The sequence below is a fragment of the Pristis pectinata genome, chromosome 5, assembly GCF_009764475.1.
Source record: "Pristis pectinata isolate sPriPec2 chromosome 5, sPriPec2.1.pri, whole genome shotgun sequence".
Classification (NCBI taxonomy): Eukaryota; Metazoa; Chordata; class Chondrichthyes; order Rhinopristiformes; family Pristidae; genus Pristis; species Pristis pectinata.
Genome location: NC_067409.1, coordinates 78,599,448 through 78,618,704, shown reverse-complemented (window position 1 = coordinate 78,618,704; position 19,257 = coordinate 78,599,448). Strand labels below are relative to the sequence as shown.

Below are 19,257 nucleotides of genomic sequence, written 5' to 3'. Positions count from 1 at the left end.
TTGTTGATATTGTCCATCAGAAAGGAGAATAAACTGCATTAAATATTAGCCATATGTTCAAGAGTACTATTACAGACAAGTATGTATTTAATTTTAACTTTTTCTTTCCATTTTTAATTTGAGGCCACCAGTTTGCTGTGTCACCGGACACAATATGTCATCCATCTAATTTACTTTGAACAGATGTGAGTGTTGCAACTCTTGGAATCATTGGAATGGAATGGATTGGATACAAAATAGCTCAAACAGCCAAAGCATTTGATATGATAATTCTGTACCACAAGAGGAATCAGAGGTAAGATTTGCAATATGTACAAAAATGTACAGAAAATTAATTCCTTGGGTACCTAAAACAAAAACATGCTGGAAATATTAAATCAGGTAGCATCAGTGGAGTGAAAACAGAGTAAATGTTTAATCAGAACTGGAAAAAGTTAGAAATAGGCAGATTTAAAGGGGTGTTGAAAAGGGGAAAGTGTGGGGAGACAAACAAAGATCTTTGAAAATGTGGAAGGCAGGAGAAATTAAATGACAAAGAAAATGATGCTGCAGGATGAAAGAATTTGGTAATGAAATAAGTAAAGAAACAAGAATATTGTCTGGGGAGGTGTAAATCAGAGAAGTAAAGTCACAAACTGAAATTACAGAACAAAAAAAAACAGGGGATGCTGGAAACACTAAATTAAAAGAAAAGCAGAAAATGCTCATTATCTACAATTATTGAACAAAATGTTGAGTCTGGTAGGCTCAGTCAAAATATTAGGTTTGTTCTCTCAGTTTACATCAGTCTTCATTGGAACAGTTTAGGAGGTCAGAGTGGGATTGGGATCCAGAATTAAAATAACAATCCAGGTCCAGGGTCATACTTACAAATAAGTGGAGTGTCCCATAAAGCTAGATTTGGCCTTCCCAATATAGTGGAAACCAAATCGTGAACAAGTAAATTGTTGGGATTGTGGATGGTGGAAAAGGAGGAGGTAAATGGGAAAGTGTTGCATCTCCTGAAACTATGGAAAAGTGTCAGGGGAAAGGGAATGGATATTGGTGGAGATGGAAGGGTAAAGCCGAGAGTTTCAGAGGCCACGCTTTGGATGATGGAAGGGGAGGATGCGTTTGGTGGTGGCACCATGTTGAAGGTGTCGGAGATGACAGAGCTTGATCAGTTGAGGCCAATTAGTGGAAGATGAAGACGGGGGAACTCTATCCTTGTTCTAAGGAAGGAGGTGAAGGGTGAAAACAGAAGTGCAGGATGTGGAGAAGACAGTTGAAGATTCTGTCAATTTTAGTGGAGGAGAATCCTTTGCTGAGCTCTCAGACAATATTTTTTGTTCAGCTATGAAGTGCTCTTCTTGTTTATGGGATGTCCCTATGATCTATAATTGTAATAAATGTTTAAAATTCATAAGTAAATGCTGTCAACATCATTCCAGAGTGTCATAGTTAAATTACAATATAATGTCGGTAAAATCTTAAGTTCCTTGTTCAGGGAGAGTACTAGACTATGGAAAGAAAAAGGAGAAGCTATAGAAGCATGTTATATTTTAGACAAGTAGAATTAGTTATTGTTAACCAAAAAAAATCCATGAATCACAAAAGTTGTGCTATCGTCTATTGTGGTCAGGAAACTTTTGTACTGATATTCAATACTGGGTAACTGAAGAAACTTTAATCATGGGTGATTTTAGTCTATGATTACAAGTTGATATTGTTGAGGGAGTGGCTTCTTGATAATGTAGAAATACATTCTGGTTATTAAATGTTATTCTGGTTTTGCAGTTGCACTCTTGCATCACAGAAGATCATGTCTTCAACTCTTACCACAGCATCACAATGCCTTTTTAAAGAAAAAAAAGTCATTGTGGCATTGCAACCCTGCAAAGGCTCTATGAGTCTCCAACTATTGGAGTCAATATGAAGATATTCCCTCAATGTTGTTTCGTTGAATGTTCTGGGATTTTGAACCCGCAACAACGAAGCAGCAATATTGCCTGTCTGTCAAGTTGGTATGTGACTTGGAGGAGAACTGAATTCTTCCTCTGTTCAATTTGCACTTGCCTGTCTGAATGGCTAAGGTCAGAGTTTGAGCAAGTTCTGTCAAAGAAGTCTTGAGAAGTTGTTGTAACACATAGTGTGACATTGCATATTTTAGCTCTGGTAAATTAGTCATGGAAGGCGTACTTGTGAATAAGTTGCCTAACAAGTACTGAAGGATACCATTTATTTTTGGATGAAAGTTCAAATGTTGCTTTAAATGGATACCTACTAGTAAATAAAAGACTAAATGGCAATGGAGAAAAGGGACATAGGGATACACATACACAAGTCACTATGTGTAACAAGATCAGTTATTATAACCTTAAAAAAAGTAAACGAGGCATTTGCATCTACAGGGATGGAACTGAAAGTCAAAGAAGCTATTTTAAACATATGGAAGCTCAATTAAACAACATTTGGGTGTGCTGTGTTCCTTTCTGGCATCCATTTAGAGGCATTGTAAAGGGTGCAAAAATACTATACAAGGATGACATCAGAACTGTGAGGACAAAATGGTATCCATTGTAATATAAGAATATAACAAACAGAAGGAAGAGTAAGCCCATTATGCCAGCTCTGCTAGCCAAGAAAATTCTGGCTGATCTTTTACACCACTTTCCTGCACCATCTCCATATCCCTTGATTCCTTCAATATCCAAAATCTACTGAATGTACTAAGCAACTAAACCTCCACAGCCTTCTTGGGTAGAGAATTCTGAAGATTACTCTGCGCAAGAAGAAATTTCTTCTCATCTCAGTCCTGAATGATTGACCCCTTACTCTGAGGCTCTGACCCCAACCAGAAGAAACTTCACGTCTATATTGACCTCTCATGTCCCGTAGAGAATTTTATAGATTTCCATATGGTGATTTCTCATTCTTCTTAACTCAATGAAGTATGGTCCCAGTCTGTTTAATCTCTCCTTGTAAGACAATCCCTACCTTGAGTCCAGGAAATATCTGGTGAACCTTTGTTGTATTTCCTCTATCATAAGTAGATAGGAAAAAAAGATGCTTGCATAGCATTCCATGTGTAGTCTTACCAGATCCTTATTGTGTTTTGTAGTATATTTTCCTGTGAGTACAATTCACCACATCTTCCTGATAACATTTATTCCAAATTACAACTAATATGTACTTTGCAAAAGGGTCTTCACAAAAGGAAGCAGATGATGCAAAGAGTACACTAAAAGAGAAAAAATTAAAATAGTGTACATGGTAAAGATGCACCAAAAGGGTTGCTATTCTTTGAAGTTCATAAGTTGCCTGAATCAGATGGAATGCCTCCTAGGTAAATGAAGTATAGGTAGAAGTAGCAGAGGTGATCTGAAAATTCATGCAGGATCCAGACTGCAATATTATTGTCTGGCTTTGCTGTATTCATTACCTATCTATTCTTAGGACCAAGGAGGAGGAAGAAGCAATCAGTGCTTGTAACTGTGCAAAGACTGATGATCTCTTTCAGAGATTGGACTTTGTGATGTTAGTAGTAAAGCTAACACCTCAAACTTGGAAACTGATTGGGGAAAGAGAGCTTCGCCTAATGAAATCCACTGCCACCCTTATCAGTATTTCCCAAGGTAGGAATGAACTGGAACATACTTATTTCAGAAAACTATTTATAAATCATGGTGCAAATTCTCTCTATTTTGAATAAATTTACTGTCTTTTTAAAAGAAGTTACTATAATGATACAAAGCAATAGTATATTTCCCCAAATTTGATATGACGGATGGAGATATACTCCTGAGAATCAAATGCAATCACTGCACATGCTTATTTGTTTGTGAGGGTAATAAATTTGTCTGTTTCCAAGGTTACAGTTCAGGTAATGATTACTAACTTTTGTCCATGTTCCTAATAAACAAAACCTTTTGCAAACAAATACATCCAATGCACATTGATTCATTTGGCATGATTTTTTTTGCAGGAACGCAATGTAATTTCCAGTCACCACTCTTCTTTTATTTGGAAAAAAAGATTAAAATTTTGAGGTGCTTACTAATACCCCCATTGAAGCAAGCATGCTTGGAAGTTGAACCCATGCATATTGAAAAGCATAAGTCCCAAATTCACCCTCTGATTTAAATGCTATCAGTACACTCTGCTGTAAAAGTCCACATGAAATCCAGCAGTGGAGATCAAACCTGCTGAGGTTCCCCAGCACTTGCACTGGGAACCTTCCCATAGTGTCTGTGCCAAATCAGACCAGGAACAGGATCTGTGAGCCAATTAATTTAATGAAAATTGCAAGGAAGAAAAGCAAAAATAAGTTATATGTTTCTTTAAATTGTGTTTTCAGTAAATGTTTAAGCATTTTAGAGCTTTTTAGATAAGCAGGGGGATTTTCACACTTTTTGAAAAGAAATTCAATATTTTATTTCATTTTAATTGTTTTTGAATGCTCCTGGAGGTCTGGAACATTTAGTAGCATTCCAAATGCTGGGCAGCTCTGACAGAAAGCAATGTTTGAAACATGGTTTTGTCACCGGTCAAAGATTTTCTTAGCAATTTTATTGGAGGGCTTTTTTTCTGGTCTAATCACATAACCTGATTATAATGTGTGACAACCTGAATCCATTAAAGGTCTTGCATTTGGGTCCAGGATGCTGTCAGGTAGCAAATTCATCCGTATGGGTGTGAACTAGGTAAGACTGGGGAAGTGGGAAATTTGGGTGACACAGCAAAATCTGGGACTTTTATTTTTACACAAACTTCACACTGAAATATGAAGCACTGCATCCAATATCTTTGCAGGTCAATTCACTATTTCATGTTGTCTTACGACATGGAAGGACACCATTCAATTCATTGTGAGTCCATCAATCTCATTCATCTCCTCCCCCCATTTCTCTAGAACCTATTCTCTCTCAGCTGCTCATGAACTCCACCCTGATTCTCCTACCACCCACCTAACACTTAGTAAAATTGCAATAATTAATTAACCTGCCATCCATTACATCTTTGGGATGTGGTTGGAACCCAGAACAACTGGGAGTAACTCATACAGTCACAGGTAGAACATGCAAACTCAAGAGTATTGGAGTAATGGCCCAACTAGTCCATGCCAACCAAGATGCCCATCTAAGCTGGTCCCATTTGCCCACACTTGGCCAATATCCTTCTAAACTTTTCCTATCCATGTACCTGTCTAAGTGTCTTTTAGATGTTATTGTACCTGCCTCATCCACTTCCTCTGGCAGCTTGTTCCATATACTCACCACCCTCTGGGAGAAGAAGTTGCCCCTCAGGTCCCTTTAGATCTTTCCTCTCTCACCTTAAGCCGATATGCCCTCTATGAATCGCTTTCCCTTGGAAAAAGACTGTGTGTATTCACCATATCTATGCCCCTTATGATTTTATACACCTCTATATGATCATCCCTCAGTCTCCTATGCTCCTATGCTCTATGTCTACGTAGACCTCACCTAAAGTCAGGACTAAACCCAGGTCACTGGAGCTCTGAGGCTATATAACACAGACAAGATAAGCCAAGTTTGATGTTTGTGCTGAAGTAATCTTGTTTCAGCCAGTGCAACATCTGCCTTCCAAATCTTTGGGATAGCGAAGGGAAAACTATCACTCCTGAGGTAGAGAATTAGGCATGATGTTGATGAATGGCAGAGCCGACTTGAAGAGAGCCAAATGGTTTACTCATTTGCTTATTTCTTGTGTTCTTATTGTTAAAAAAAACAGAAAAGTTTAACTGTCAAAATCTTAATCACTAATTTTCCTTTCTCAGGGCTATAAAGTTTCTCAACAGTAATTATCACAAATTTTATTTTTTTAAGAAACATCAATTATTTCCAAATTATTCCCAATGCAACATTGAAGCCTATGTGTCCCACGTAGTACCTTTTTGAAGTTCCTTGTTCAACCATACCTGTGCAAACTCCAGAAGCTACCAGCAGAAAGAAATGGAGCCGCTAATAGACTCGCCCTTATAAACGTTGCATAATCTGGGACCATTTATGTTTTTCCATAATGAAAATTTTTCAACTTGTTTGAGATTGGAAAAGTAAGTTCAAGTAATTATAGCTTGGCATAAAATGCATTAGCGCAAACAGAAGATGCAGCATATCTCGTCAGGAAAGGGTCCCCGACCTGGAACCTTAATTGGGAATTTAAAAACCTGCAGCTGCTGGAAATCTAAAATAAAAGCAGAACATGCTGGAAATACTCAGTAGGTCAGGCAGCATCTGTGGGAAAAAATAAGAAGTAATCCGTGGGAAGAAATAAACAGAGCAAACGTTTCAGGTCAAAGACCATTAACTATTTCATGGATGCTGCCTGAGTGTTTCCAGCGTTTTCTGTTTTTACTGTAGTAGATTATTAATGAAAAAATATCTCTCAACGCATTATAGTACTGAGGATGCTGTTGCTTTTGTGGTGGAGATCATTTTGGTGCAAGGACAAGGTCGCAGATACAGTACTTGAGTGTTTTATATTTGAGGTTAAACTCGCAGTTTTCCATGATCATTAAATTGCAATGTATCGGCACTAACCTTGCAAAGAGGCAAATGGAAACCAAACCACAATGGTGTTGACCAGCCAAAAGCAAACATCAGCCTACAATTTTTATTTCAAAAATAAGCTACATACATATTAAAAACATATACAAAAGAATCAACAAAGTACAAAACTTTTTACATCTTTGTGTCATATGGTCAATACATTCAGTGGTGTTAATACTTTCCAGTGTCAAGCCCCTTCACAATGCGCAGCGGGGCGGTGCACATCTCTGCAAACGTCACACACTGGGATGACTGCGGGTGAGATAACGCATGCGCAGTTTCATCGGACGGCGGCGCCGGCCTTGAAGGCCGTGCGGCTCGTTTGCTCTCACCGGACCGTTCCCGTTGTTCATCAACCCCCTTCCTTCCCCTTCGCCTCATCCATCCCGCCCGCCGAGACAGCCGTGAACGCGCGGCCGACGGCTGCACGCAACTCGCTCTGCGGTTCGCCTCCGCCAGCCCGGGTTGCGGGCCTTGCGACCTGATGGCGGCAGCGGCCGGCCTCGGGGGCGCGCTGCGGGCGGCCGGTCCCCCATTGAAGGGCCGGCTCGCGCACGCAGCTCAGCGGATGCGCGTGCACGCCACGGCATGCGCGCTCGCGAAGAGAAGTCCTCTCAGGAAATTCCTGTCCAAGACAAAGTAAGTCCCCTTCCAGAGAAAGGAAGGACTGCAGATGCTGGAATCTAGATGGAAAACACGATGATGCTGGAGGAACTCAGCAGGCCAGGAAGCATCTGTGGAGAAAAGCAGGCGGTCAACGTTTTGGGTCAGGACCCTTCTTCAGGACTGAAGATAGGAAAAGGGGAAGCCCAATATATAGGAGGGAAAAGCAGAGCAGTGATGGATAAAAGAGGGGAGGTGGGGTGGGCACAAAGTGATGATGGGTAGATGCAGGTAAGAGCTAGTGATAGGCAGGTGCGGGGGAGGGGGGGGAGAGCAGATCCACAGGGGGAATGGGTCGAAGGTAAGGAGAGAAAGGGAAAAAAAAGGTAGAGAATAAGAGGCTAGAAAAGGGAGGCAGAGAAGCAGCATGGGGGGAAGGGGTTAGTTAAAGTGGGAGAATTCAATGTTCGTGCAGTTAAGCTGCAAGGTTCCAAGATGAAAAATGAGGTGCTGTTGTTCCAGTTTGCACTTGGAATTCTCCTGGCAATGGAGGAGGCCAAGGACTGACATATCAGTGATAGTGTGGGAGGGGGAATTGAGGTGACTAGCAACAGGGAGATGCAGATTGCTGTGACGGACAGAGCGCAGGTGTTCTGTGAACTGGTCACCTAGTCCTCTTCTAAGTACCCAAACTGTAATTATTAGTTACCAAGACTGCCAGCTGATCAATTTGCTGGATGGTTATAAAGGAGCACAGATAACTCAAACCAAGCTGAAATTCATTGTTGTCATAGGCATACGTACACAGTATAAATACCATGAAAATCAGTTTTTTTTTTTGCTGCAGTAGCAACAGCACAATACAAGACCAGGACAAACATAAGTTAATATAAACCTAAATTAACCATCTTTTGCACGGGTGCCAGTAACATCAGTCTGATCTGATTTCTTAAAAACCCTGCAATAGGTTCAGAGCACAACTGTTGCACCTGTATTTACATAAGCAGTGCTGCTTTCGTACTTTATTGTTATTCCACTGGTAAGTAATATAGTCTGCGGAGAGTTGATGGGAATGTGGAAATTGGATTAGGGTAAGTAGGTGCTTGGTACAGACTTGGTGGGCCAATGGGCCCATTTCTGTGCTCTGTGTTCTGCCCGGACTTTGAGAATTTCCCATGGTGTGTTGATGTACATATTTGTGAAGTAGTTCAATGGCATGATTGTCATTTGTAATGGAGAGAAGTGGGGGGGAGTGGAGAGGGCTGTGGGAATTTTTCTAGTGCTAACTGCTACAGATAAGTCATTGTCACAGATTGGTGTAACCACAGTCTAAAACTGTACTTCAGAAAAATGTGCATGTTAGCCCTGTTGTTTTGTGCTTCCATACAGGAAGAAGTTTTGGTATGAAAGCCCTATGCTGGGATCGCAACTGGTAAGAACAGGTTTAGTGAATAGCTGGCGTTTCTTCTCGCCAAAGTAAATAGTCCTTGTCTTTGGTAGTTTGGGTGGGAATCTTGTTAGCTTATGTATTATTTCTGCAACAGTAAATAGTCTCCTTGACACTTGTCAAATCTTAAGTCCTTTATTGTTGATTTTGTTTTGAGTCATGGCAAAATCCAGGAATGAAGCCTACCAATTGAACTTCAACAAAAGCTAATTGATAGCATTATTGATTAGAATTTTTTTTGTTGGCCACTAATAGAAAAATACAATCTATGGCTTGAACATCAATTCCCTACAAAAGATATTTTGAGATGCTCATGAAATTACCTATGTAATTGGGTAAACTGAATTTAACAATCTGAGGCTGAATATCATTTTGGGACTGGCACTTAGCTTTAGTTCTGAAATCACTAATTCTGTTCTTAGTGTAACGTTGTCCATGGAAGTGCTTCTTTTCTTTCCAAATGGCTTATTACTTACTGTCTGTTAATTAGCTTGCTGGTCTGGTCACCCTAAATGAACATGTGCATGTGAATTGGGGATATATATATACCAAATCAGTGAATTATAGTTCACTTTTTGTTTGTTGGCCAAGTCCCCAACCAGTACTCGTGACTGGTCCCCTTTAACATGAACAAATGCTGTGTTATACATGTAGGTTTTGTAAAATGTAGAAATAAACGCTGAAGATTAAATGCAAGAAAGGAATCTGAGGTAGTAGATAATAACTAGTTTAAGGTCTACAAGTAATGTGAGCTGGTAATTATAGAACCTTGTAACACAGATGGCAGCCTTAATCCTATCATGCTTGTGCTTGCTTTTCCCCGCATCCATGCAAATTATTCTCCAAATATTTATCCAATTTTCTTTCAAAACATGTTGAATCCATGTCCAGTGAATTCCAGAACATAACACCTTTGTGTTGCCTGTGGTTCATTTGTGAATTATGATAAATCTTCATCCATGTATTATTTACTCTTTACTAGAAATACTAGAAATTATTTCTCCTTATCATATTTACTCTGCTAGTGGTCTTTAGGATCTTGAATGTCTGTCAAATCTTCCTAGAGCCTCAGCTTCCCTGGCCTCTCCACTAAAGATTTTTTTCATTCCAAGTACTTTTCTTTACATCTTTCCTCTGTCCCCTCTCAACATATGACAAATAACACAGCTTTCTGCATTGTCTGTAAATTAGCTTTTCTATTCCCTTCCTTTATTGTGATCTACAGTTAATATCTCCTGTTGCTTAAGTTTAAGCAAATAGATTGTCTTTGAATCCTCAAGAACATCATCTCTAGTATTGAAATATGTTTTGATCCGTCACTTTTCTCCTGCCTCATCTTTTCTGAACCCATTGGTCATGATTATAATCTTTTCACTGTTATTACTACCATATCTCTTCTGGTTATTTGCGTAAGTAGTTCTTCATTCTAATTTGCAGTGATCCTTTTGATTTATGCATATGATTTGGTCGGCCTTGAATTTGATCCTTGTATGATTCATTTTATTCTAATTGTTGTTTTAACAGTTCTCCATGCACCATATACAATATACCCTCTCTAATAGTTTGCACTGTTGTCACTCCCTTTACCGAGTTAGGTTAAATCATCCCAGAATTAGTTAATCTTTTGGAAAGACGAGAAGGTTTTAGTTTGTAGTGATGGTATATTTGACAATTAAACTTAAGACTTATGCAGCTGCTATTGGCTTTCATACAAATGTGCCAAATTTTGGTCCTGACATATTATTGGGATATTGTAGCCTAGAGAGAGAAATCAAAATACCAATGTTTATCAGTGGAAGTTCCACAGTAAAGATGCACATATTTAGGTCCTTGCAACTGAGAAAATGAATATATCCAGTTCAGTTGGAATGTGTTTTTGAGATAAGCGTACAGTTTGGGAAAACAAGTTTAATCAAATACTTGTTTGTTGGTAAGCAAATGGAAATAACAGGGCAGCTAAAGTAGTAGCCAGAGCTAGAAAATGCCCAGTTCTTTTAAAAAAAAATGTTTTTATAATGTGCTCATTTTGTGGGATGTGCAAGTCCTGGGCCAATTACAGAAATATGGGAGGGAGGAGTTCCCCTTGAATTTCTTATCTAGAACTAGTGACCATTTTCTTGGATTTCTGGTAGCTTTTCATATTCCGCACTCCAGTCTTAAAGGCTGGGGTGCTGCTTTCTGGTGACCTTTTCGTTGTTTGAGCGGGACATTTAGCGAGTGGCTTGTTAATGATGCTTATTTGTTAAATTAATGGAACCTACCTGCTATCCTTACAAGAGGGCAGCGTTATGCTCTGCTGGAGCTCTCACATGGAAGTTAAAATCAAGCCCTGTTTGCCAAATAATTAAGCCTTGCCGTACAATTTCTAGAAGTCTGTTAGATGGTACTTTAATTCTTATGTTATGCTGTATTCAAATTTCCAATACATCTAAATTTTGACCTTGGCCCATGCTTGGCCACTGTGAACCTTCAATAATTTTAGGTGTTTTTTTAAAGAAACCCTTCTTGATCTTTGACTAAGCAATAGCATAAAGTTTTATGCACTGCAAGGTACAACTCCTCTGCTTTAATAAAACAGAATTTGAGTTGAATGAGCAGCTAATCTGTCTTTTAATTGCAATTGTTGGCCTGGATGTGGAGAAAATAGTGGCTGGAGGCATTTTCATTAAAATGCAATGGGATGACTTCAAGAATAACAAGCATCACAGGAGAGTTTGCCTTGATCATGTGCAGATCTGTGAAGTATCTTTGGTCTACCACCCTCTGATTCAGGATGTTACTCACCATTCAAGCTATAACATCAGAGTATGGATGAAATCAAACTGACTATATTTAGGCCAGTTTGGAAATACCTGGATAGCATTTGCTTAAAAATTGGATCGCCACAGTAAATAAGATTCTACATTTGCTCTGTTCTAATTGCTGCTTTTGTATAGCTTTACAAGCCCTCAGATTTGGAGGACGTGTTGAAACCTCAACGCAAGATGCAGAAGGAGGACACCATCCGAATGAGGGCACTCAATGCAATTCTTTATAAAGCAATCACAGATCTGTTGAATAGTACTGAAGTCAGTGAAGAGGTTTATGACGAGAAAGTGGAGATATCCAAAGTAAGAGCATCTTTACTTACTTCAAAATACATCATTCTATCCAGAGATATAATGCAGTGAAGGAAAACAATTCAGATTGTTTTAATACCAGTATTATGTCATCTACTGGGAACTCAATAGTGAAAACTTACGAGTGTGCTATATACCATCATGCATTGAACTGTAATTTTTTGTATTAATGTTGTTCATAAATGGTATGACTGTTTAGTGGCGACAAACAATGACCCATTTAATTATCCTTCCAAACTTCTATCTGATTCTTTTTAACATGGCGATAGCAATAAAAACTGTTTCTGAGAGAAATTCATCCATTCTGTTTATTTTGAAACCTACGATGGTTTTCTATTCCATTACTCCCCATCCACTTCCATCCTGCAGTAATCTGTTTCTTTTTGTTTGCACACTCATTCTTTTAAATAGTCCAAAGAAGGGCTTTCTTAAGTCTGTGTTTCACAAACCTCTAAAAAGCTGTATTGGCTTCCCTCCTGCGCATTCAATCCCTTTTGGAATAATTTGAAATGGAAGTGACTTTTAACTCAACCCTTTGGAATAAACCTTGCAACTTCTCATCTGTACTATAGCACAAATCAGACTGAACTTTGCTTACCAAATTCAAATACAACCTTAATATTGCCTCTTTGTCTTCTGACCCATTACACTTAGCAATATCCTTCTTTGCTAGTTGAATTCTGAACCAGTGGTCTGAAACCAGCTGAAGAACTTGTTTTATTCAGTTCTTCCATCTAATTCCAGCATACTTGCATTGAACTCTATTGTCTCTCTTTTGTCATTTTCCCCAGACTAACACTGATACCTTTTAATAAGAACAGAAACATAAGAGCAGGAGTGTACCAAGCCTGCTGAGCCATTCTATAACATCATGGCAGATCTGATCTCCACTTCAACTCCACTTTTTTGTCTGTTTCCCAAAACTCTTGACTCCCAATAGATGAATTTTTTTGGTCTTTCTCAGCCTTGGATATAAAATGATTTCAGCTTCTGCAGTCATTTGAAATACTTCCATGTCTTCCTTTTAAATGGGTGACCCCTTATTTGAAACTATCTGCCCTTGTTCTAAATTCCCCAACGGTCATTATGACATTATCATGTCAGTGCGATGCAGGACCATTTTGCTTGCTTCTCTGAAATCCAAATTGTTAACCTGCACTACCAACTGATAAAATGCACAGTTTAACAGAAATCTGGGAAACCTACAGGACATAACTTGTCCTTCTGATACCATGCTGCTTCTTAAGTACTCTGTCCTTCTGAACGATCGTCTGTTATTTGCAACCAAACTCCAGAACACTTCCAACACGTTTGAAGATTTTCACTTTGGATTTTTGTTTTAAAGCCAGGCAATCATATTTGTTGCATTTCAATGTATCTGAGAACTCTGGATTTGACTGAGTCTTGAATCTCCAGTAATTTGTGAAAATAATTAGGGCTCTGGGATTTGGTGGGAAGACCCATCTCCACTTTGAACACATTTGAATTCTGTGTTGTAACTGCACATTCACTTAGTTGGAGTACGAACATTGACAAACTAGGGTTAAAGTTCCCAGGTATGTCAGCTGGGATTTTACTTGGTTGCAATAAAACTAAAATATTATTGTGAAGATCAGCTCTAAACTTTTCAACAAACTTGTTTGGAACCTTAGCAGAAATTGCCAGAGTCTGAAGCCTTATAGAATTCTGCTCCGTGCAGTATCTTAACACATGGCCATTTATTTTTCTTTCCTCTCTCTCTCCCGTCTTGTCACTCATTAGCTAAATATAAAATAACACATTAAGTTTGCAATTTCCTTGTCTTCTGATCTAAACTTTATACAACTCGGATAATCTGCTATCCAACTATTCAGAAATACTAAACAAGATCAGAAGTGCCGGAAGAACTCAGCCAGTCAAGTATCATCTGTGGAAAGAGAAACTGTTAACATTTTGAGTCAGTGACCCTTCCTCACAACTGGGAGAAATATGGTTCAGAAATCCTGATGCTTCGGCATCTGGCTTACCCTGCACTCCCTTAAACATAGCATGGCCCCACCCCCACACTCCCTTGAAACTTCGGGAAAATTTATTACTATACTGTGTAACATCTTTTAAAAAAAGTAAATTAAAAATGTTTTGAAGTATTAATGTGAATATTATCCAATAGTTCAGAAAATCTGCTGGTCCAACACTGCCAAAGTCCTGAGTGTGCCAGATTAATGGGTTTTACAGTACAATTGAAGCTCTTTGAGGACTGTGTTGGGTCCCTGTTTTTTAAATGTTGTATGAAAGTTTTACAGGTTGATTTAAACATTTGTCCCAATGCTTCTTTAGCTCTTAATATGATTTCAGTCATGTTTCTGCATGTGATTTGTTTTCACGTTATTTCTGTAAAATCGGGTGTCTCTGTCGGTCCATTCTGTTGTAGTTGCAATGATTGCAACTGGAAAACTTTAACACCAAAAAATGTTTCCACTGTACAATATTTGTGGTGAGATGGTTAATCCATTTATGTAATAATGTATTCATTTTGCCCTGTGATGTTGGTAGCAAAATTAATCATTCACCAGCATAAAACTGTAAGAGAACAAATAAAATGTCTTGGAAAGTAAGTATTGATTATTAAAATCCTGTGGAAGGTTTTAAGAAGTTTAAACCAAAGATGAAATATATCTGAGGGTTGAATTTCCCACTTTTTACATTAAGATTAGACTATTTTTGGTTATTATATATAATTTATTTTATAAAAATATAATTAATAATTTTAGATAATACTTGTGAGGGAAACAGGCTAAGTAAAATGTTTTTTCATTTGAAAAGTGGAATTTTATTGGTAACAGTATAATTAATGCCTATTGAACATAGCCTAATTACAGTGATAAATACCAGCTGACTATTGGCAATTTAACAATCTAGAGTGAATCCCCTTTGGTACATGTTTTGGCAATAAAATTGGGATGTGCTTCTGTTACAGGTTCAGTTGACTGTGGACTTTTCAGCATGCCGAGCCTACTGGGTACCAAGTGGTTTGCTGGAAAAAGATAATCGCATTCAGCAAGTCTTAGAAAAATATTCTCCTCGTGTAAGGTAAGCATCATCATTACTTGACGGTTAAATAGAGCTCTGATCATTACTCTGGCAATTTCATGCTAACTAAATAGTTATCAAAATAGTGCTCAAAAATTGTTAATGAAAATGCTCTGTTAGCATTTATTGATTTAGAGGTTAATAATTTTAAATCAAATCAAAATCTGTTATTAATTTCTAGACACCTTCTCATAACCCAGCAAGTTATGGGTTGTGTTCCACCTGTGGTCTTTGTCAGAGACCGAGAGCAAGCAGCAATTGCTGAGGTGGGTAATAATTACATTTCTACAGTGAAGCAAAATACAAATGGAAGGTTTCATGCCAGTTAATGATGTACTGCTAAAGCCTTCGTAACTGGTCCTTTGTAAAAGTGTAGGCCTACAATTAGGTGCTCAAGAAGGTGATTTCATTGGTCGCGATTGGGGAAAAAAAACATAATTCATGTATGTTATTGCTTTTTAACACGTTTTTAAAACAAATTTTATTTGCTATCACAGGTAGAGAGGTTGTTAGAAATTGCTGATTATGGCTCCGAAAAGACTGCTGATGTAACACAAGTTTTGGACTCCAAGCATTTTGGGTAACTACACAATATTATTTAAAGTTGTTTTAATCCAGCAGATTTGTTTTATGACCTCTTTTTAATAAAGAAATCATGAACTAGATATTATTTGCTAAAGTCATGTCTTTATAATCAGAATGCTGTATATGTTTGACAGATTGAGTAGATGTGCTCAAAGTAATACCAGCTGTGACAGATTGTTTCATCTAATCACAAGATCTGCAAGAATTAAACTGTTTAACAGGTCAAGTTAAGCAGTAGTAACAATTAGCTATTGCTAAGGGGTGGAGAAATTGCAGTACAGCATTTTATTCTTGGGGAAAGAAGAGAAACGGCCAGAGAGCTTTCCAAGTTTTTCTTTCTCAAGGCTGGATGGAGCTAACTTGAAAGTGAATTTATTCATGCCTTGGGAAGATCTGATTTATTGCTGATCCCTAGCTGTCCTGTAAATTGCTTTTACAACTGTGGCAAGCTGGAGTTTTCTTTTCCAGAAGGCATTTAAACAGTTGATTAAATCATGTGAACTAGTATGTAAGAGAAATCTATTTATTAATAAAACTGGGCTTTAACATTATACCAACTGGTTTCATGATCATTTTCTCTGGCGCTAACCTAAAAACCTAATGGTTTTTTTCCCCTTGAGTATTTATTACTAATCCAGTCTTTTCAACCAAATTAGAAAACCCAATTTCCACACTTTCTGTGAGGGTTGGAGAATGACTATTCAAAGAGAAATTTCAGAAAATAACATGCGTGGGACACAGTACACAGTCAGTGTAGCCTGCTTGGGAGGAAGGTGACGTTACCTCTCTAATTCTTGAAGGCATTTTATTGTGCTTTATACCTGACACTACTGGACAAGGTTGACAATGGTGGATTCCTATGATTAGACAATTTCCTTGTATTACACTGCTACTAGGATGGTACAGGTTACATGGATAGGAAAGGTGTAGAGGGAAGGGATCAAACTCAGGCAAATGGGATTAGCTTAGATGGGTATGTTGGTTGGCAAGGATGAGTTTGGCCAAAAGGCCTATTTCTGTGCTGTATTACTCCATTACTCTAAAGCAAACTAAATGGAACTTTGTCTTTTTCATCTGGCATTTGCAGTGCTCAAAAACAAGTCATTTTCAAAAGCTAATTTTCTCTGGATTACTATGTCAAAGTTTTTTTTGTTCTAGGCAACTTGCTGCAGATAACACTTTGAAGCCTACTCATCAAGGATCTATTCCAGTCTCATCTCACCTGCCACCATCATCTCCTGAACTTGACCTTTTTGGTATTAACCATGACTTACTGAACAAACAAATACTGGAATATAAAAAGAAAAATACTCAAAAGTTATTGGAAACAAATAATTTAACATTGTCAGAACGGCACCTGGAACAAATAGCTCAGCTAAAAAAACTAAAAGAGAAGAAGAAGAAATTTGATTCTAGGTTTGATGATATCACACCAGAACTGTACTTGTTAGAAAAATACAACATGAACTATTTAAACACATTCTCAGACACAGAAGAGGAACTGAAGGAATTAGGTGAGGAAATAAAAGAGCTTGAATTGGAGGAAGAAGATCCAGAAAATCAATTGAAAATTCCAAAAGATTTAAAATAAATGTTTTTTACAGCCTGTATCTCTCCTATTTCTGCAATTTGTAATTAAATTTTAATTCTTCAATGCTGAGCTTTGATTAAAAGTTTAGATTATAACCTTTCATCCTTCCTAGATTGCAAAAGTGAAAGCCAAGACTATGACAGTCATTATTACTATGTGTTAACTTTGTTAAAACTCAATGGGTGTAGTTGCATAAATGTTAATTTATTTTGCTGCAGAAGATATGCTGAATGTCAGTGTGTCAGTTTTCAATCTGTGTAATCCCATATTTATAAAGGCACAGCACAGTTAACTTTGTAATGCCCTCATCAACAGCTGTCAAGAGGGAAACAACAATGTCTCTTGATCATGGTAGCCTTTCTCAGGATCGTAGGCCTCCAATCAACTTTGAATTTTTTCCTTGGGTATTCTTTCATTTACTGCCATCTATTGGGAAGTAATTCATATTGCAAATGATTTTCAAGGACAATCTACATTTTAAAGATTACAACAGTCACTCAAATTTGCATTTCACTTTGGGATTGATTATATTTAACAGGTACTTGTCATTACCATTAATGATTTCCTGACATGCACTGTTTAGCACAAATGGTATATTTTCAAAAGGTGAACAAGTTCAATATATTTTGCCTTTGAGAATGGATGGTATTTGACTACAGAGCATACATTTAGAGACCCTCGAGTATTGACTGAGATTGGTGATTATATTAGTGAAACCTAAATGGTTAGCTAGATGGACTAAATTATTTTTTTTCTTGCCTTTTTCAAAGGGCAATTTTGCATTGGAATGTTTTTGATAACTTATTTGATTTCATTGGGTTTAGCTTCTGTAATGTTTTTCAAAACATAGTTTGTTTCCCTCCCCATTTCCCTTTCTGAACATAATTTTGAACCTGATTTTTGCACTGGTGGAAACGTTAACCTCCCTGTAACTTGTTCAGTTTTGATGGCTTGTAAATGAAAAGCAAAAAACTGCAGGTGCTGGAAATCTGAAATAAAAATGGAAACTGCTGGAAATGCTCAGGGCAGACAACATGCATGGAAAGGGCATCAGAGTTGGTATTTCTGGAAGAGAAGTGGCAGAGATTGCAACATTTATCAAAAAACAAAAAAGTTGCAGGTGCTGCTTGAGTTACTGACCTTTTTTTCTGCATTTTCAGATTTTATTTTCTGATGGCTTGTAAACTTGGTATCTTAGTGTGGATTTAAGTTCTGCTCAACAACTTGAACTTGTACTGTAGACAAAGGCTGCCAAACTGACACAGCAGTCTTGGGAATGTGCTTTGTTAACAATGGTGCACTTCAGAAGAAAAACCAGGAGATTTTCCTTTATCCTAACCAACATTTGATTTTTATAATGGGTTCAAAATGTTGTTTAGTTGGTTCAGAATGGGAATAGAAAATCCTTTTGCGAATGACACGTACTTTGTAGTTGTAGAATCTTTTGCATGGACTTGATTGAATGAGCAAATGCCAAGTGTCAAGACCCAGATTTTGAGAGCAGATGAATTGCTTTTGGTTGATGAGATGTACATTGGCTACCCTTGGTCTAAAATAATCATGCAGTAGATTAAAGAGATGCTTCATGTTCAATGTGAGTTCTGACTAGAACAGATAAGCCCAAATCTGATGACCTGTTTGATTGCTGTGCTGGACAGACATTTTGTTGGCACTATATTGAACTGGTTTATAGTATACCATTCATATTTGATACATATTTCATCCACATTTAACGATATATTTTCTGTACTCTGCCATTTACCTCAGAGGGAAACAGTCTTGGTAGGTTAAAATGGCTGCACATCCCAACAGTGGCAAAAGTTCTGTACATTCTGGACATATGATTATACAGACAATTTTTGCCAAAATTTACAGTAGCTGGTGTGCAATGGCCACCCCATATTAAAAGAATCCATGCATAAACGTCTTCCATTCTTCAATATGAAACTCACGACCTGGATTGTCAGGCCCTTTGTGGATCGTCCCAACAGTGGCAGATTTGACCCCCATTCTTGGAACGCAGACTTTGACATTCCCTTCTGATTTAGACGAGACTTAGGCAAAAGGCTGAAGAAGGTCATCTTCACAAAGTGAGTTTGTTGTGGAGAATGGGCTAGGTGGACATCACAGTGACTGTGGAATTGGTGAATGCCTTCTGACCTTTGACCGACTGTAACTTGGAACTAACATTTTACACTGGATGGCGTGTATGCTCCAATCCTGGAATTTCTGTTACGGGGGAGGACTTCTACTCTGATCTTGAAAAAATCCTGGTGTGCATCCCAGAGGGAGAAA

The 19,257-nt window shown here is 38.0% G+C and overlaps 1 protein-coding gene across 1 annotated transcript; it reads left to right on the top strand.

Moving 5' to 3' along the window:
* Positions 1-215: 215 nt before the first annotated feature.
* On the top strand, positions 216-16,979 carry rbfa (ribosome binding factor A). Its single transcript, XM_052016951.1, has 9 exons — positions 216-295; positions 3,436-3,614; positions 6,827-7,187; positions 8,541-8,583; positions 11,535-11,708; positions 14,674-14,786; positions 14,968-15,052; positions 15,284-15,366; positions 16,530-16,979. The coding sequence occupies exons 1-9, from the start codon at positions 216-218 to the stop codon at positions 16,960-16,962; spliced, it is 1,551 nt and encodes a 516-aa protein (XP_051872911.1). The 3' UTR covers positions 16,963-16,979.
* Positions 16,980-19,257: the final 2,278 nt, after the last annotated feature.